The following is a 20,847-nucleotide window of genomic DNA, read 5'->3' as shown; positions in this document are numbered from 1 at the left end:
AACCCACTTGATCATGGTGCACTATCTTTTTAATATGTTTTTGTATGCGATTTGCTAAAATTTTGTTGAGAATTTTTGCGTCGATGTTCATTAAGGATATTGGTCTGAAATTTTCTTTCCTTCATGAGTCTCTGTCTGGTTTAGGTATCAGTGTGATATTGGCATCATAGAATGAATTTGGGAGGGTTCCCTCCTCTTCTATTTTATGGAATACTTTGAGAAGTATTGTAATGAGCTCTTCCTTAAAGGTTTTGTAGAACTCGGCTGAGAACCCATCTGGTCCCGGACTTTTCTTTGTTGGTAGGCTTTTGATGACTTCTTCTATTTCAGTACTTGAAATTGGTCTATTTAAATTGTTTATGTCCTCCTCATTCAGTTTAGGCAATTCATATGTCTCTAGAAACCTGTTGATGTCTTCGAAATTTTCTATTTTGTTGGAGTATAGATTTCAAAATAGCTTCTAATTATGTTTTGTATTTCCATCCTGTCTGTTGTGATATTTCCTTGTTCATTCCGAATTTTAGTGATTTGGGTTTTCTCTCGTCTTCTCTTTGTTAGTGTGGCTAAAGGTTTATCAATTTTGTTTATTTTTTCGAAGAACCAACTATTTATTTTGTCAATTTTTTGTATTGTTTCTTTTGTTTCAATTTCATTGATTTCAGCTCTGAGTTTAACTATTTCCTGTCTTCTACTACTTTTGGTGCTGTTCTGTTCTTCTTTTTCTAAGGCTTTGAGCTGTAGTGTTAGGTTGTTTATTTGTTGAGTTTTACTTCTTTTATTAAATGCGCTCCATGAAATAAATTTCCCTCTAAGTACTGCTTTCATAGTGTCCCAGAGATTTTGATATGATGTTTCTTTGTTCTCATTTACCTCTAAGAATTTTTTAATTTCCTTCCTAATATCTTCTGTTATCCATTCATCATATAATAGCATATTGTTTAATCTCCAGATGTTGGAATAGTTTCTGTGTTTTACTCTTTCATTTATTTCTAACTTCAATCCATTATGATCTGATAGAATACATGCTAGTGTCTCTATCTTCTTGTATTTGCTAACATTAGCTTTGTGGTATAATATATGGTCTATTTTAGAGAAGGATCCATGTGCTGCTGAGAAGAAAGTGTATTCACTCTTGGTTGGATGGAATATTCTATAAATGTCCGTTAAGTCTAAATTATTGATTGTGTTGTTGAGATCTATGGTTTCTTTGCTCAATTTTTGTCTGGAAGATCTGTCCAGTGGTGAGAGCGGCGTGTTAAAATCACCTAGTATTATTGTGTTGTGGTCTATTTGGTTTCTGAAATTGAGAAGGATTTGTTTGACATACATAGATGAGCCACTGTTTGGGGCATAGATGTTTATGATTGTTATATCTTGCTGATTTATGCTTCCCTTAAGCAGTATGAAATGACCTTCTTTATCCCTTCTGACTAACTTTGGCTTGAAGTCCACATTATCGGAAATGAGGATGGATACTCCAGCTTTTTTGCTGAGTCCATGTGCATGGTATGTTTTTCCCCATCCTTTCACCTTTAATCTATGGGTATCTTTTTCTATGAGGTGAGTCTCTTGCAGGCAACATATTGTTGGATCTTTCTTTTTAATCCAGTCTGCCAGTCTATGTCTTTTGATTGATGAATTCAGTCCATTAACATTCAGGGTTATTATAGAGAAATGATTTGGTTTTCCGGTCATTTGGTTCATTTTTAAAATTTTGTTTATTTATTTGTTTGACACAACTTGTTTCCTCCTTTATTTGACAATTCCTTTAGGATAATTCCTCCCTTTGCTGATTTGCTTCTTTGTTTTTCATCTCTTCCTCATGGAATATTTTGTTGAGAATGTTCTGTAATGCTGGCTTTCTTTTTGTAAATTCTTTTAGCTTTTGTTTATCATGGAAGGATTTTATTTCATCGTCAAATTTGAAGGTAAGTTTTGCTGGGTATAAGATTCTTGGTTGGCATCCATTTTCTTTCAGGGCTTGAAAAATGTTGTTCCAGGACCTTCTAGCTTTTAGGGTCTGGATTGAAAAATCTGCTGATATGCGTATTGGTTTCCCCCTGAATGTAATTTGGTTCTTTTCTCTCACAGCCTTTAAAATTCTGTCTTTATTTTGTATGTTAGGTATTTTCATTATAATGTGCCTTGGTGTGGGTCTGTTGTAATTTTGTGTATTTGGAGTCCTGTAAGCCTCTTGTAAGCCTCCATTTCATTCTTCAGATTTGGGAAATTTTCTGATATTATTTCATTGAATAGGTTGTTCATTCCTTTGGCTTGTTTCTCTAGGCCTTCCTCAATCCCAATAATTCTTAAATTTGGCCTTTTCATGATATCCCATAGTTCTTGTAGATTCTGTTCATGATTTCTTACCATCTTCTCTGTTTGTTCAGCTTTGTTTTCAAGGTTAAATATTTTGTCTTCAATGTCTGAGGTTCTGTCTTCCAGGTGTTCTATCCTATTGGATATGCTTTCTATGGAGTTCTTAATTTGGTTTATTGTTTCCTTCATGTCAAGGATTTCTGTTTGGTTTTTTTTAAATATCTCTAACTCTTTATTGAAATGATCTTTTGCTTCCTGTATTTGCTCTTTTAACTGTCGATTGGTGCGATCATTCAATGCTTGCATTTGCTCTTTCATCTCATCATTCAATGCTTGCATTTGCTCTTTCATCTCCTCGTTTGCTTCTCTGATCATTTTAATTATGTACATTCTGAACTCCTTTTCTGTCATTTCTTCTGCCATGCTGTCATTGGGTTTTATTGATATAACATCTAGATTTGTTTGCAGCATTTTCTTTCCTTGTTTTCTCATGTTGTTCAGATATCAGTGGACCGCTGAGATATTACAGATTTCCTCTGTTGATTCACAATGACCCTGAAGATTTCTATATATATCCCCTCTTAGCCTTCAGTAGGCTGAAGTCTTGGAGGAGGTTGATAATGCGGTGCTCCACAAGGAAGCTGCCTCTCTAGGAGTGGTGGCCTTCAGGTGGGGTGTATTCCCTGCTAGTGGGCAGAGGTGCCTCCACTTGTTGACCAATGGTCATCCAAAGGGGACCTAGGCTGTGGGCTGAGGCAAGGCCTGTTTGGGCCTGTGTCTCTGGTTTTACTGTCCTTGTGGGGAAACCTCACCCGGCAGGGAAGACTCACCCAGTGGGGAGGTCTCGCTGGTCAGTTTCCTCCTAGAGGTTCCCCTCAATTTACAGCTACTACCTGGGCTGGGCTGCCTTCCTCTGCAAAGTTTCCAGGGGCCCGGCCCTACCTCCTGGGCCTGGGAGCCTCACCCTTCGCAGATGAATCTCCTTAGGCTGCCCCTCCTCAGAGAATTTGCCCACAGGCCTTGAACCTTCGCTCCGCCCTAAGCCTGTCTCTGTGCGGCTCTTCCACCCAGAAGCCTCCTAGATCCTGGGACCCTGTTCTGCACCTAATCGCCTGGCTGCGTGGCCCCTCCTCTGAGCAGCCACCTGTGGCCCCGAACAATCGCTCTGAGTCCCAGAGACCCGCCACAGGCCTCTTCCTCCAGACAGCCGCCCAGTATGCCGGTGCGGTCACTAGGAGTCCAAGAAACTCACTTCGTGCCTCCTCCTCCCACCAACCACCCGTAGCCCGGGGCAATCAATCACTCCGAGTCGAAGTGACCCTCCCCATTCCTCCTCCTTCTCCAGATAACCCCCCGGGTGTTCAGGAGCAGTCCCTCTGAGTGGCTCTGAATCCACGTGACCCGCTGCACGGGTCCTCTGGGCACCGCCCGGAGCTCTGGTGTGGCCCCTCAAGACCAAGCGTCCCACCACGCTTCTCCTCCAGGCAGCCCCCCTGTGTTCAGGAGCTGTCACTTTAAGACCAAACAACTCACCACTCGCCTTCTCCTCTGAGCAGCCGCCTGGAGTGCTAATGCAGTCACTGCGAGTCCAAAGGACCCGCCGCGCTCCTCCTCCTCCTTCTCCTACTCCTCCGGGCAGGCCCCGGGGTTCAGAAGTGGTCAGAGTCCAAACAGCTCGCCACGCAGCCCCTTCTCTGGCAACCGCCTGTAGTTCCCGTGTAGTCACCCGAATCCAAGCGGCCGCTCCTCTTCCTCCTCGTCCTCAGGGCAGGCCCCGGTGTTCAGAAGCGTCGTTCTGATTCCAAACAGCTCGCCGCGCGGCTTCTCCTCTGGCATCCCCCTCAGCTCTGGTGCAGTCTCTCCGAATCCAAGTGGCCACGCTCCTCTCCTCCTCCTCAGGGCAGGCCCCGGTGTCCTGAGTTCACACAGTTCTCCCCGCCACTCCTCCCCGGGGCAGCCGCCGGAGCCCCAGTGGCTGCTCCGAGTCCCAGCGCTGTGCCGAGCGGCCTCCTCTATGGCGCTCCAGCGGGGGGAGGGGCATCTCGCCGGCAGTTCTACTTCACAAAGTTTCCTGTGTTCCGGGACCCCCATCCCATCCGGGATGCCCCCCCAGGGGGTGAGAGTCACCCGGCTACTTTGAGTTGGTCCCAAGCGTCTCAATATCTCCTCTCTTGAATCCTGAGTTCTGGAGCAACACGTAATGCAGCCACCCTCTAGGCCGCCATCTTCTAGACCCCCTCAAGTTTGTTCTTTAAAAAATATTTCTTCTTTCTGTCTTTCCTCCCATCTTAGAACAGACCTAACTAGTGAATGTATTAAAGAAAATGTATCTATTTCAGAGTTGACTTTAAAAGTTTAGCTTTTTTCACTTTATAAAACTGTGAATATGAGTGTGCCAGCAGCATACAGTATAACTATAACACTTAAATAAATTTTACTTTCTCTTTGAGCCTAGGCCTTTTGAAATCCATCTAAAGTTGTCTTGAAATATCATCTATACTTAATGATTATAACAAAAACAACTTGTTGCATGATATAAAATTACTTTGATTACAAAAGGCATATTTGGCTTCAGCAATGAGGAAATGTAACAATTATTTTAATATCTCTATTAAAATATTTAAAAATATTTTTATGGCTGCTTTTCTTCTGTTAGACACTGACTCTGGGTTGTTTTTTTTTTTTTTTTTTTTTTTTTTTTTTGGGGGGGGGTGGTACCAGGGATTGAACTGAGGGGCACTTGACCACTGAGCCACATCCCCAGCCCTAATTCGTATTTTATTTAGAGACAGGGTCTCATTGAGTTGCTTAGCACCTCCCTTCTGCTGAGGCTGTCTTCGAACTCGAGATCCTCCTGTCTCAGCCTCCCAAGCCACTGGGATTACAGGCCTGCACCACTGTGCCCTGCTCTCTGGGATTTTAAATTGGCTTATGGGTTTGAAATGCAAACTCCTTCACAACTGCCCTTACACAATTGAGACCTTCTGGGTGCTTAAGAGAATGCAGACCAAGCCACCTGCACTGGTGCACACCAGTAGTTCCGCTGCTTGGGATGCTTCCTTGAGCCTATTGGGAAACTCTCTTGAGCCTAGGAGTTCCAGTGTGTTCTTATTGAGACCACCAACCCCTACCCAGTCTCCTACAAAAAGGAATATAGACCACCACTTTGGTGTGCACCAGTTTGACCAGGATGCCCACCATATCTGAAGGTTGGCCTTGGCCTTTCTTTGAGCAAGATAGACATTACAGAGGCAGGTGCCTATCTCAGCTGCAGCCTAAGGGTGGACTTAAATGAAGGGCTTTGTTCAGGTCCTTTGGGAATTTGGACTGGGAAGTGGGAAGAGGCAGAGTAAAGTGAAAGAGAAAGATAGAGATGGTACAAGAAAGGGGAAAAGGTGACCCTGGAAAGGAGAAGACATGGCAGCCACGCCAAATAGTTTGAGTGAGGGATTGAGTTAATCAGTAAGTTAATATAATACTTATATTGTTCCCTTAAACAACTTAATTTTTAAGACTATACCTGGGAGGTTTCAAGATGGTGGACTAGAGGGTGGCCGCATTTCATGTTGCTCCAGGACTCAGGATTCAAAAGAGGAGAAATTGATAGACTTGGGACCAACTCAAAGCAGCGGGTGAGTCTCTCCCGTTGGGGAGGTGGCCCGGATGGGGTGGTAGTCCCGGAACGCAGGGAACTTTGTGAAGTAGAGCTGCCTGGCGAGACGCCTCTCCCCCCGCTAGAGCAGTGAACTCGGACAACTGGGAGCATCATAGAGGAGGCCGCTCAGCACAGCGCTGGGACTCGGAGCAACCACTGGGGCTCCGAGTGGCGGCCCAGAGGAGGGGCTGTGAGGAGAGCTGTTTGGACTCAGAGTGACCATTCCTGAACACCAGGGCCTGCCCTGAGGAGGAGGAGGAGGAGCGTGGCTGCTTGGATTCGGAGTGACTATACCAGAGCTACAGGCGGTTGCTGGAGGAGGAGCTGCGTGGCGAGGTGTTTGGACTCAAAGCGACCGTTCCTGAACACCGGGGCCTGCCCGGAGGAGGAGAAGGAGGAGGAGAAGCGCGGCGGGTCGCTTGGACTCACAGTGACTGCGTTGGAGCTCCAGGCGGCTGCTCAGAGGAGGAGGCAAGTGGTGAGTTGTTTGGACTTCAAGCGAACGCTCCTGAACACAGGGGGCTGCCTGGAGGAGGAGCGCAGTGGGTCGCTTGGTCTCCAGTGGCCGCATCAGAGCTCCGGGTGGCTGCCCAGAGGAGGCGTGCAGCGGGTCACGTAGACTCAGAGCGACTCAGAGTGACTCACAGTGACCACTCCTGAACACCCGGGGGGCTACCTGGAGGAGGAGGAGGAACGGGGAGGGTCACTTGGAGTGACTGCCCAGGGCTATGGGCGGTTGGCGGGAGGAGGAGGCTCGCAGTGAGTTGCTTGGACTCCTAGTGACTGCACCGGAACACGGGGCAGCTGTCTGGAGGAAGAGGCGTGTGGCAGGTCTCTGGGACTCTGAGCGATTGTACAGGGCTCCAGGTGGCTGCTCAGAGGAGGGGCCGCATAGCCAGGCAATTAGGTGCAGAGCAGGTTCCCAGGACCTAGGAGGCTTCTTAGTGGAAGAGCCGCACAGAGACACGCTTAGGGGCGGAACAAAGTTCCAGGACTGCGGGCAGATTCTCTGAGGAGAGGCAGCCTAAGGAGATTCATCTGCGAAGGGTGAGGCTCCCAGGCCCAGGAGGTAAGGCCGGGCCCCTGGAAACTTTGCAGAGGAAGGCAGCCCAGCCTAGGCAGTAGTTGTAGATTGAGGGGAACCTCTAGGAGGGGAACCAACCAGCAAGACCTCCCCACTGGGTGAGTCTTCCCTGCCAGGTGAGGTTTTCCCACAAGGACGGTAAAACCAGAGACACAGGCCCAAACAGGCTTTGCCTCAGCCCGTAGCCTAGGTCCCCTTTGGACGACCATTGGTCAACAAGTGGAGGCACCTCTGCCCACTAGCAGGGAATATACCCCACCTGAAGGCCACGACCCCTAGAGAGGCAGCTTCCTTGTGGAGCACCGCACTATCAACTTCCTCCAAGACTTCAGCCTACTGAAGGCTAAGAGGGGATATACTAGAAATCTTCAGGGACATTATAAGTCAATAGAGGAAATCTGCAATATCTCAGAGGTCCACTGATACCTGAACAACATGAGAAAACAAGGGAAGAATATGCCCCAAACAAATCTAGATGTTACATCAATAAAACCCAATGACAGCATGGCAGAAGAAATGACAGAAAAAGAGTTCAGAATGTACATAATTAAAATGATCAGGGAAGCAAACGATGAGATGAAAGAGCAAATGCAGGCATTGAATGATCGCACCAATCGACAGTCAAAAGAGCAAATACAGGAAGCAAAAGATCATTTCAATAAAGAGTTAAAGATATTGAAAAAAAACCAAACAGAAATCCTTGAAATGAAGGAAACAATAAACCAAATTAAGAACTCCATAGAAAGCATATCCAATAGGATAGAACACCTGGAAGACAGAACCTCAGACATTGAAGACAAAATGTTTAACCTTGAAAACAAAGTTGAACAAACAGAGAAGATGGTAAGAAATCATGAACAGAATCTCCAAGAACTATGGGATATCATAAAAAGGCCAAATTTAAGAATTATTGGGATTGAGGAAGGCTTAGAGAAACAAACCAAAGGAATGAACAATGTATTCAATGAAATAATATCAGAAAATTTCCCAAATCTGAAGAATGAAATGGAAAATCAAGTTCAAGAGGCTTATAGGACTCCAAATACACAAAATTACAACAGACCCTTGGATGAGGATGTCAGAGACCAGCCACACCAATAGGCCTTCACAAGAACGCTGAGTGACTGTAGCCTGCATCGGGGTCACTGAATCAGGGTGATGTTCTCACAAAGCAAGAGCACTGCCTGCGATTTAAATAGAAGCTCACGTACTCAAGGCAGAATGGCTGGATTGAGCAATGAGCTCAGGAATGAAATATGTGATTAACATCCAAACTAATTATGGCTCTTCCACATCATCAGGGGTTCTGATTCAATTCCATTAAAAAAGGTTGGGAAATGGCTTCTAAATATGTTGGGGACTCATCTGTGTGTGGGGCTTTCAGGACAAATGGGATAAAATCCCATGAAGCAGCTCTTCTCTCTTCTAACCCATCTGCAATGCAAGGTACCAGTGGTATACCTGAAGCTCAGTTCTTCCTCCTCAAGTCTTCTTGAAATGAATCATGAATGCTTCTTCTGAAGTGAAGCAGATGCCTGGATTCCCAGGTGCACAGGTGTTTAAAGGCACTTTCTTCTTGAAAACCAAAGAAGAAAAAACAGTTCATTGGTGAGGCACACAGTCCATTATCAATGATCTCTCCTCCCAGGAACCTTCCACATGACCATTTCCCCACTCATGAAACAATGCTTTACATGCTCTAAGGGCAGAAGCCATGATTCTGATGACCAGGCCGTCACCTTGAAGAACTTGAAGAGCGCAGCCAGAACTACAGAAGGCACACCAAGGATCTTGAGTATAGCTGCTAGAAAACAAGAGCTCAACTTCAGTACTGGCTTCCTGCCACTCATCAAGTACAATATTAGTGTCAAGCATAATATGCACACATCCAAGCAGCAGGTGACACCCAGCATCCATTCATACAAGTGGGAAATATCTGCGCTGGAATAACTATCTTATCCTTATTCACAAAAATGATGAGGAAAAGAATAAAATGGATGGAAGACTTCTTATTCCACTATCACATACCTGCTATAATTCCCTATAAATAATACCCCCAAAATAAAAAGTAGGTCAGACACGTGTCAACTATTCAATGGAGGACACTTAAAACAGTGTTCTTTTTTTAATTTTTATTTATTTATTTATTTATTTTTAGTTTGAAAAGGATTTTTATTTTAAGTATTTTGTTATCAATGGTATATATTTTGGACAAATGTTATTCCACGTTCACTACAGGTATGAAATTTCATATTTTGAAAAATGTTTGAAATTTGATTAATGGCTTGGACACATTACTTACAATTTTAGGGTTTGTGTGCACTATGAATTCTTCAATTCTTAGTAATGTTTGAATGATGACTAAAAGTTTTGTGATAATTTTTCCACTTATACTTTCAAAGTATGAATTTTCAAGAGTGGAATAAGGTGTGAATAAACAACTGTTGGGAACTTTGTCACTTTTTTTAACATTTCTATTTCTACTTGCTATAATTCCTTTGGTGTGGAATAAGGGTTTAAACAATCTTAGAGTCACTGGCACAATGTTTCATTTAAGAAGGTCTTCTCCAGTATGAATTTTTTGATGTAGAGTAAAGCATGAACTTCAATCAAAACCTTTGCCATTTTCTTTACAATACTATGACTTCTCTCCAGTATGAATTCTCTGGTGGTCAATAAAGTATAATCTTTGGATAAAACCTTTGCCACATTCTTCACATTTGTAGGGTTTCTCTCCAGTATGATATTTCTGGTGTTGAGCAAGTACTGACCTACAACAAAAAGCTTTGTCACATTCTTCACATTTGTAGGGCTGCTCTCCAGTATGAATTCTCTTATGTTTCTTAAAATATGACCTTTAAAACCTTTGCCACATTCTTCACATATGCAGGGCTTCTCTCCAGTATGAATTTTCTGGTGATCTTCAAGATGTGCTCTTTACTTCAAACCTTTCCCACATTCTTCACATTGCTAGGGCTTCTCTCCAGTATGATTTTTCTGGTGTTGAATAAAGTTCGATCTGTAAGAAAAACCTTTGCCACATTCTTCACAACTGTGTAGGGCCAGTCTCCAGTATGAATCTCCTGGTGTTCAGCAAGCTTTGATCTTTGACTAAAAGCTTTGCCACATTCTTTACCGTTCCATGGCTTCTCTGCAGTATGAGTTCTCTGGTGTACTTTAAGTTGCGATGTTTGAGAAAAACATTTACCACATTCTTTACATCTGTAAAGATGTAAGGTCTTCACATGTGTAGAGCCTCTCTCCTGTATGAATCTTCTGGTGTTCCTTAAAAGGTGATCTTTGGTTAAAACCTTTGCCACATTCCTCATATGTGTAGGGCTTCTCTCCAGTATGAATTCTCTGGTGTACAGTAATGCCTGCTCTTTGACTAAAAACTTTGCCACTTTCTTCGCATTTGAAGGGTTTTTCTCCAGTATGAAATCTCTTGTGTATCAAAAGGCTTGATCTGTAATAAAAACCTTTGCCACATGCTTCACAGTTTTAGGAGTTCTCTCCAGTATGAATTCTCTCACGCAGAGTAAGCTTTGAGCTTTGAAAAACAACTTTTGCCACATTCTTCACATTTGTAGGGCCTCTCTCCTGTATGAATTCTCTGGTGTCCAGTAAGCAATGATCTTATATGAAAATCTTTGCCACATTCTTCACAGTTTTACTTCTTTCCAGCATGAGTACTCTGGTGTTGAGTAAGGACTGAAAAATTCTTTAAGGCTTTGGCACATTGTGTACATTTGTAGGATCTTTCTCCAGTACAAAGTATCTGGTGTTGAGTATCACGTGAGCCATGTGAGCTTTTTTTATTGTCCCTGCTATGCCACCTGAGATGTTTAGAAAGGGTTGAGCAATTGTTAATGGCTTTGTCACATTCTTTACACTTGCAGAGCTTCACCCCAACACGAATCCTCTGATGCTTAATGGGGGGTGATCATTGTTTAAAAATTCTGCCACATTCTTCAGATTTGTAGGGCTTATCACTATCATGGTATCGATGAGGTTTAGAAAGGTTTGAGCAATGAAATGCTTTAATACATTTTTTAAATTCATAGGGCTCCCTTCCAGTAAGAATCCTCTTCTATTAAGTTTTGCAATTTGATTAAGTGCTCCTTTACATAATTTATACTTGCAAGGCTTGTTTTGCTTGTGAATTATTTTGATGGTAGTTAAGCTTAGAGCATTAAAATAACACTTTCCCCCATTGTTCATCTTTGTAAGGGTTCTTTGAAAAATGAGCATATTGATGATTTCTGGCATTACAACCAATAATAAGGTTTTTATGAGTTTCCCTATATTCATATTTTTACCACCAATATAAACACAGGTAACTAATCAGGGTAGAGACCTGGGTAGAGAAGTTTAGTTACACATGTAGCATACTTCCCAGAAACCTATATCCAAATATTTATTAAGCAATAGTGGGTAAGAACCTCTCCACAATCATTAAAATTTTATGTTTGGGCACAAGAAGACATTTTTTTTTAATTAAATATAATGGACATTTTGTAAAGATGCTCTCAAATGGAGCACTTTTAGAAACTTGTCCTTTACTTTTAAATGTCTTATCTATACAAATTTTTGACCAGAAGTTTAACTCAATGCTACATTTGAAATTGGTCAAGTTAAAAATTGAAACATGAACTAGATTTCTTTTCAAATTTTCAACATTTCCTTTCAGAGGATATGCTTCAAAAAGTGCTGTGGATGTATTCTTAAAGACATACATAGCTCCCCAAAAGTAACTGGCATAAATTGAATTCTTTTCTGAGAATTAAATGGTCTTCATGTCTGCTGGCAATGAAGTTTTCATTATGAATAGTCACTGCTAATTGGTTTTTGTCCCTGTAATATGATTTTTAGCCTTCACTCACACTTAAAATTTCCTGTATTTTTCTTAGTTGTAAATAATCAAAGTTCCAATTTCCATACCTTTTCTTCATCATTTTTTGAAATAAATATTTTATTCCCTGCTCTGGTGGAGATTCATGGGTATGATGATAAGTTGTGGCATTTCTGGGCACTTGGGAGCAAAGCTGGCTCCCCAGGACCGTCTTGCCTGCAGGCGGAGCCAAGGGGCGCCTGAGCGTCCAATCAACACAATCAACACAGTGTTCTTTAAGGAATAATTATGTGTGCTATAGTCCTGCCTAATGCTCTTTTAGAAAGGAGCACATAAAATAGAATCTTTTAAATCTAACATTTGCTTGTATATATTACTGGCTGTGTCAGGCATGGCTAAGTGAAAGGTGGACTTGTGATAATCAGAGAATGCAATGTTGTAACACGTGGGTCCCTGATTCATATAGGGCATGTGGTAACTATGGAAGCCGGGGAAGTAATAGGAGTAAGGAAGCTGACTAAGCAGATGAACTCTGGGATGCTGAGGGAGGGATATGCCAAACTGAAGATCAGGTTCCACCTAACCATTGGTAGGTTGGCCCTAGATCTTCTGCTTTTAAAAGTGGAGAAAAATGCAGCATTAGTGGAAAAATATGTAAAATCTAAAAGTGGGTCATTTAAATGGCGTCCAATTACACATCTGATATAATGGTCTGCCAATTTATGAATTTTGTTTAAAAAAAAACACAATGACAGATCTAAAGATAAAACCTTCCACTTCTCCAGGATGCCTACAAATATGTTTAACTGGCTCAGATGCAAATAACTCTGAATAGATTTTTTGATTTCTGAACAAACCTATTAAATATTATATGACACAAGTCACAAAGTTTTTCTTTAGAAACTATTCTGCTATTTTTTAAGCCTCACACATAAAATGCCTCACAAAATATATGGCAGAAATGACCCAAATGATGAGAAAATGGTCAGGAATCATTCTTAAATGTGCACATATAGCCTGAAGTTTATGAAAAGGAACGAATACATTGCTTGTTCAAGATTGCACTCAGGCTGCAGGAGTCTGAGATGGCTATCCCAACAGTGATGGCTCCATGTCACTGAACAGTCCTAGCTTTCCTCAGAAACCTGATGCACAGCCAACAAACCTCAGTTTGATAGCACCTAAAACAATTATCAACTTATTTGACCCATTAATCAGTACATACAACTTTACCACTTCAACCAAATCACAGAAAGTTGTAAACAGATTATCATTTGCTTTGCTACCTTTGCTTCCTTTCATTACCAAAAGAAGATCAATTCCACACTTCAAGAGATACAGATTTATTACAGAATATCTAAGGTCCTGATGATATATTTTATCTCAGTCTATGTCATGGCTTCATTCTTTTATTATTTTGTAAATACTGTTATTATTTTGTAAATAATAAAGTATAACTTTGTGTTTTGAATCTATCATCCAACACTTTTCTTCTCATATTGGTACACCAATTACTGTGCTTACTTACTGTTTAGGAATTTTACTAATTGAAAGTTCTAGAGGACCTGATAGGGCTTGTAATGGACAAACAATCCCACATACTCCAGGCAATGTTCATGAGCAGACAGAAAAATGTAGTCAAGTAGAGGAATGGACAAGTGGATCAAGAGGAACCTCATTTTCACAAGAGAAAATCCCCCCAAAGTGAAAAGCATTTGCAGTCACTTTGTATCTGCTACGCATCAAAAAATAGAAAGCTAGATGATAGAATGCAGGTGACATGTGGACAGTTCGAGATACTCAGAAGAGTCACCTGGAAGTGCTTAGTCAAAAAAGTAAACATACAAAAGCAAGAATCAATAACTGGGATAGATTCAAACTAAAAAGCTTTCTCTCAGCAAAGGGAACTATCAGCAATGTGAAGAAAGAGCCTACAGCATGGGAGAAAATATTTGCCACTTATACTTCAGATAGAGCACTAATATCCAGAATCTCTAAAGGACTCAAAAGACTACACCAAGAATACAAATAATCCAATTAACAAATGGGCTAAGGAAATGAACAGACACTTCACAGAAGAAGATCTACACACAATCAACAAATATATAAAAAAATGTTCAACATCTCTAGTAATAAGAGAAATGCAAATCAAAACCACCCTAAGATTCCATCTCACCCCTATTAGAATGGCAATTATCAAGAATACAAGCAACAACAGGTGTTGGAGAGGATGTGGGGGAAAAGGTACACTCATACATTGCTGATGGGACTGCAAATTAGTGCAGCCACTCTGGATAGCAGTGTGGAGATTCCTTAGAATACTTGGAATGGAACCTGCCATTTGACCCAGCTATCCCACTCCTTGGTCTATACCCAAGGGACTTAAAATCAGCATACTACAGATATGCAGCCACATCAATGTTCATAGCTGCTCAATTCACAATAGCCAGACTGTGGAACCAACCTAGATGTCCTTCAATTGATGAATGGATAAAGAAACTGTGGTATATATACTCAGCCATAAAGAATAATAAAATTATGGCATTTGCAAGCAAATGGATGAAATTGGAGAATATCATACTAAATGAGATAAGCCAATCTCAAAAAACCAAAGAATCAATAACTGATCTCCTGATCAGTGGATGATGACACATGGTGGGGGTGGGTAGGGAGGTAAGAATGAAGGAAGGAGGGACTTTATAGAAGGAAAAGAGGGGTGGGAGGGGTGGGGGTGAAGGAAAAAATAACAGAACGAATCAAACACTATTATCCTATGTAAGAATATGACTACACAAATGGTAGGACTTCATATATACAGTATGTATTCCATTTGTGTACACTAAAAACAAATTTTAAAAGAAAAGTAAACATACATTCTTTGACCCAGAACTTCTACAAATGGATACACAACATAATGATGCTTAAGCAGTTTCTGAAGGAATCATGTAGAGGGATATTTATGCTCATGTTCCCTGCAGCTGCCTCACCTGGGCTCACTGGTAGTTGAGGATGACCTGTATGCCCACTGCTGGGAAAGTCAACAGCTAAAACTGTACTGGAGGCAAATCTTCGTATGTTAAAAGTAATCATTTAGAAACAGGAGATTAAAACATGCCAGTAAAATTCCTGAATTCAGGGCTGGGGGATAGCACAGTCAGTAGAGTGCTTGCCTTGCAAGCACAAGGCCCTGGGTTCAATCCCCAGCACTGCAAAAAAAAAAAAAAAAAAAAAAAATCCTGAATTCAAGTTCTTCCCTTCCTACCTACCAACAACAATAACGCTTGGTCTACACATAGGGATAGTTAAAGGAAGAAAAAAGGATATAATACTATGTCATTATTAGCTTTCTGAAGTACAAAAAAGGAAATATAATTTTTACCCATCCACGAGCTGTTATGCCTACTACAGGAGATTTTTGTGGACATGGTTGTAAATGATTACTTCTCAGATACTGTCCGTGACTTGCCAAATGCAAAGACCTATGAAGAATTTCAGCCTCCATACATTAACTCATCATCAAAAGTCTTCACAGTCTACAGATACTTCTCACAATGGCTAAATGGGCGGTTGGCACCCATGCAGCCCTGGTAAGTCAGAATCTGGGGATTTGAATAAATGTCACAGCTTAGGTTCCAGATTAAGGACTACTTTGTTGGCAACTTATAAGTTACTACCACACTTTCTTCTTCTAGGACTAGATGTCCCAGATCAACGATGTCAGCAAGGAAAGTCTACATATGAAAATTAGAATAAGAAAACTATTTGCAGTTAATGTCCGCCTTCCCTTGAGCACCAGAGCAGTGTCAGAGAGAGGATATGTATTTAGGAATATATGCAGCTCACTATGAGTACCAAGAAGAGACTTTTATTACAATAGGTAACCTAAATTCTGACTCCCTGACACCTTTCAAATACTTGCTGTGATAACATCTAAAATGTACCTTGATGATAGTTCACACATGGCTCACAGGTGACACTACTCATTTTGATTCTCATTCTGGGAGCCCAGTGAAATTAAGCACATTTGATATTCATGGTTTAGAGCAGAAGCCCACTACAGACACAGTGCTCAAGCTGAGCCTTCCTACTTTCCCTTTCCTCAGGGGATTCCAATAGCCACATCGTGTCACACAGTTGTGTATTTCTCTGAGGACTCAGTAGTGGTTGTGGTGGAACTAACCCCCACACATCACCTCAATACCACATCAAGCTGGGCTCCAGACTCTCTAACCAGATGTGTCTTGTGAGACATGAAAACCTCCCCCTGTCTCCTGACTGCTTCCGTGGTATGTGGACATTTCTATCAAAGTCAGAAACACATAACAACCTCCTTTGAGTCAGTCAAAGGGATCTCCCCCTTAGACGCAGAGCTGACCTAGATGCGCTGGCCAGAGCAGGACTTCTAGACAGAGCATTGGACAAAATTTCATAGAGAAACATTCACCCGGCACTGTACAGCAATGTCTGGTGAACATTTCAATGACCCTACCTGCTTAATGCTTACATACTAAGAAGAAAAGGTGCTTACTTACTCCCAATTAGTAAAAACAAAATAGCATCAAATGACATTTTAAAAATGAGGCACAAGTTCCATGTCAACCTCAAATACTTAGCAAATCTCTAAGCATTTTGACACCCTGTCGCAAAAAAAAAATGGGGGGGGGGCTGGAGATATGCTCAGTGGTAAAGGCTCCTCTCTTTTCAATTCCCAGTATCAAAAGAGAAATTAAAAGTTGACCATTTGTGAGATAAGTGCTCTGTATTCCTAACACATGATACATTACCAGTGATTGTTATTAATCCATTTCTATATTCTTTCCACACCAATTTATATGACATCTTCACTTTTCTCTTGACTCTCATCATAGAGTGCAGACAATGAAATTCAGAAGCTGGCAGAAATATGGCAGAACTGATTGGAAATAAATTAGATGAAAAGGTGCTAGAAAAAGGTATCCATTACACCACATTGGATGTTAGGAAGCAGAATCTATGGTAAACTATGCATCACATCCTACTGGAATCATGGTCTACTTTATTCCTCTATCACAGGAAAATGTTTTCTTATCTTCTTTTGTTCAAGAGCTTATCCACAACCAGGCATGCTGACCCTCGCCTGTAATCCCAGTGGTTTAGAAGGCTGAGGCTGGAGGATTGCAAGTTTTAAGCCAGCCTCAGCAAAAGTGAAGAGCTTTTGCTGAGCAACTCAGTGAGAAAGTATCTCTAAATAAAGTACAAACCAGGGCTGGAGATGTGGCTCACTGATTGAGTGACTCTGAGTTCAATTCGTGGTATGCACCCCAGCCCCAAAAATAGATTACCCAGTTACACTAGTATAAAACACTATCATCTATTTCCTCTAGGTGAAAGAAAGAAAGAAAGAAAGAAAGAAAGAAAGAAAGAAAGAAAGAAAGAAAGAAAGAAAGAAAGAAAGAAAGAAAGAACTGCAAATGCAATAGAGAACCAACCAACTTAGGAAAATGTATGCACTTCTGATTTCCAGGAATGGCATCCTTTTATTACTCTACTGCAGGACTCTAATGTCTTTGGGCATACAACTTTGTAACATTTCAACTCGACTCCGCTAGAGACAACACTTAAAATAATCTACAATCTATATGAAGAGGGGAAAATGCTTAATTTTACAAAAAAAAAATTAAAATAGGTCTCCCTGATTTTATTCTCTCAACATAAAGGTAACTGCAATTTAGACATATAAAATTTAAAACACACAGACACACAGACACAAAACAAAACAGAGGTAAACAGAATGTAAAGTAGTGAGATTCCACCACAGTGACCAAGATGCATCTGGAGTCACTGGAAAACAACAAAAAAGAAGGACAATATACTATTTTAAAGTACCTCATTTTTAACCAAGATGAATATTTTCAACACAATACCTTACATTTCCATGGAGTTCTCTGCAATAGAATCACTGACTTCTTGGCACACATATGAGGTCTTCTTTGGGCACTGTATTCAGCTGAAAGATGTCACCAACTTGCTCTCACATTTCCACACTGGGGCAAAAAAAAAAAAAAAAAAGTCTGATATTCTATTGAATAAACCTTGAAGTGGACCAAACACCATACTTTGATCCATATTTCAAAATTAGCAAATGCAATTTCAACTCAAAAGTATTTGTTATTAGGGAAAAAGCAAGCATAACCTCTTACACACGCTGTTGTAATCTAGGACTGACATTTCCTAGATCCTCATTTCTTTAACACATGCTACTTCACATTCCTTAGAGCTGTCGAGTTCATTCTCATCCAAGCTGAATACACATCCCTGGTCACATGGCAATGTGAGCATATTTCCACCCACACCATGCATCAGCAAGCATTTAGGTTTTCAATAAAAACTTAGGCTTCGCCATTTTGGAAACTGCTTAACCCCCGTGGGCTCAGTTTTCTCCTCTTTTTGTTTTACAGGACTATCTCATGGTTTCCTGAAGTCTAATAAAGGAACCGAGTGCTCAGGCAAGCCTGAAAGGTGGCATGCAAACAGTACATTTTAGCGATAAGGCCCAGTCACTGGGAATCAGTCCATGTAACATATGCATGGGGCCAAAAGCGATCTGATCCAACTCTCTCCCAGTGTGGAAGAGCCCACAGGACCCAGCGCCTTGCTGCCTCCCTAAGTCACTGCTCTCACCGCTGCTCCACTAGAGACACCTTCCTATGTTACACTGCTTCACTTAACGCTTGAAACACGGGAGAGTCTCCTGGGGCTGTCAGCCAGGAGCAGGAAGAAAGCAGGAGGGGTTTCGAGGCGGGAAGTTGGGGAAGAAAGAGAGAGAGACGTGTGAGAGAAACAAGGTGGCAGGTTGCCTGTGGCCTTCAGTGGACACCGAAGTACCTGGAGGCGGCTCCTCTCCACGAGGCCTCCCTCGCCCTGGCGGAGGGTCCTCCTCCGTCGCCCTCCACTCTCCAGGGCGCCTGCTGGCCGGACATCCTCTTCACCTGGAGTCCGGGTCCCAGGCGAGGCTGCTGCGGCCACGCCGCCCTGGACAGGACCCTGGAGCCGAGACCACACCGGCTGTGAGCGGAGTCCCCGCGGAGGACCCGCCCTCGGGACAACGAGGACAGGTCGGGACCGGGCGGCCGTCGGTGCGGAGGCCACCAGGCGGGCCTGAGGGACAGGCAGCCTGGACGGAGCCTGCGAAGTCGGCGTCAGCGCCCTCCCGGGTCCCACCCCGTCCCCAGGCCTGGCGCGGGGGTCTCGGCGCCGAGTCCGGGGCCGCTCCCGCCCTCTCATCTTCCACGCTGCCCGCCGGGACCTACGAACCGCCCGCAGACCCACCGTCTGGGCGCGACCAGGCGCCACTGCGGGTCAAACTTCCCGCCCTGGGCTAGGCCCCGCCCCTCCCGTCTCCGTGGCGACTGATCCCCGAGCTTCCAGTTCCGCCTCTTCCTTCCGGGGCGGTTCCCCGGGGGCGCCCCCATGCCTAGCTGTCAGCTCAGCCAGGGACTCCAGGTGCAGCAGGATCGGGCCTCCTGCCTGGACACAAACTTCCTCGGCATGAGTCCTGCGGCTGCCTCATCGTGGCCACCACCGTGTGGACACCCCGACGCTCGGGTTCCCATCAGAGCAGCTTGTCAGGGTGGTGAGATGGCTGCATGGGACAGGTGCCTGGAAGGGCGCCTGCCAATCTGCTGGCTGTGTGGGGACCGCCTCCAAGGCCTGTGGCACAGCCAGGTGCTGGGAGGACCTTCTTGGGCATATGTTGTCAGCTCAGCCCCAGCCTTAGGTCGGAATTGGGACCTTCCCTCAAGCAGGCAAGTCTCTCTGGGTAGCACTGCCCAGCGGTGGCCCTATACTGACAAGGATGTGGTAGAAAACAGACACTGTGCCAGGGTGCTGGCACTAAGCGCCTAGAGAACCTGCACCAAGAGACAGCCAGGACCCTCACTCCCCAGGCACACCATGAGATTGGCCTTGGAGCGGTCAGAGCTGCTGCTGTGTCCTGGTGGGCCTCCAGTTCCCCTGAAGCCCGCCTGCTCTACTGCTTAAGACTTGGCTCTCACCCTGACCTTCCACTGATGTTTCCCTCACATCCCATCAACTAAGGGAATCCGGAAAGACAACTCAGTTCCCTGTAGTTTGAAATGGCCCAAAGGATGCAAAGAGGCAGCACAGAGTAGGGGTCAAATAAATGGTAGCTGATTCCTTTTCCAGGAAAAGGAAGAGTCAACTAAGAGAAAGGATTATTCCTGCAAAGAGATATGATGGTGCCCTCCCTGATATCGTCTTTTGTCTTCTACAGTGTGTGTTTGGCTGTTGCTGGTTCAGGGATAACACATGCTGTAAGGTATACAGACAGTGAGGTACAGGACTTCTTTTAATGTTTTGATTTAGACATAATGTTTTTTTTCCCTTTGGATATGATTGAAGAAACACAGCAGCTCTGATTGCACTAGCATACATTTGCCACTACAGTAGAAGACAGACTGAAGACAAAATTGTAAGAGAGAAATAAGGCAGGGAAAAGACCACCACAGAGGCGTGAAGGTGCAGTCCATGTCCATCTATGATCGGTGAGTCAATAAATTCCTTTTGGTAAGTGAGTCAATTAGCAGTGGGATTTCCTGTTACTTGGTCATTGTATAGAATGTTGTGGGAAGAAGAGTTTTCCAACTTGCAAAACAAAGATCTGTCAATAGTGAGACTGTGAAAAAATGTTCACAAAGCTGGACATTCTGCACTGTGTGAACTTTCCTGTGAGATTAGAAAAATAATCTCAAATGATTATTTAGAAAACTAAGAGCCACCAAAATTTTTCATACTTTTACAATAGTAAATAGTCTTAAAAAGAGTGGATAAATGGTTTGGCATGAAGTATTCATCAGTCTTAAAGGAAAAGAGGAATTTCTTCTGCCTTATGTCCACAAATACATTGTTTAATATGAGAGGACATAATTTATGTATACA

The 20,847-nt window shown here is 42.9% G+C and overlaps 1 protein-coding gene across 1 annotated transcript; it reads right to left on the bottom strand.

Moving 5' to 3' along the window:
* Positions 1 to 17,796: 17,796 nt before the first annotated feature.
* LOC306668640 (uncharacterized protein) lies at positions 17,797 to 19,244 on the bottom strand. The gene is made up of 2 exons (XM_079152202.1): positions 18,775 to 19,244; positions 17,797 to 17,933 (listed from the first exon to the last, which is right to left on the bottom strand). The coding sequence occupies exons 1-2, from the start codon at positions 19,171 to 19,173 to the stop codon at positions 17,907 to 17,909; spliced, it is 426 nt and encodes a 141-aa protein (XP_079008328.1). The 5' UTR covers positions 19,174 to 19,244; the 3' UTR covers positions 17,797 to 17,906.
* Positions 19,245 to 20,847: the final 1,603 nt, after the last annotated feature.

This window comes from Sciurus vulgaris, assembly GCF_902686455.1.
Source record: "Sciurus vulgaris genome assembly, chromosome: 8".
Lineage (NCBI taxonomy): Eukaryota > Metazoa > Chordata > Mammalia > Rodentia > Sciuridae > Sciurus > Sciurus vulgaris.
The sequence above is the reverse complement of the archived record's forward strand: the minus strand, read 5'-3'. Positions and strand labels throughout refer to the sequence as shown.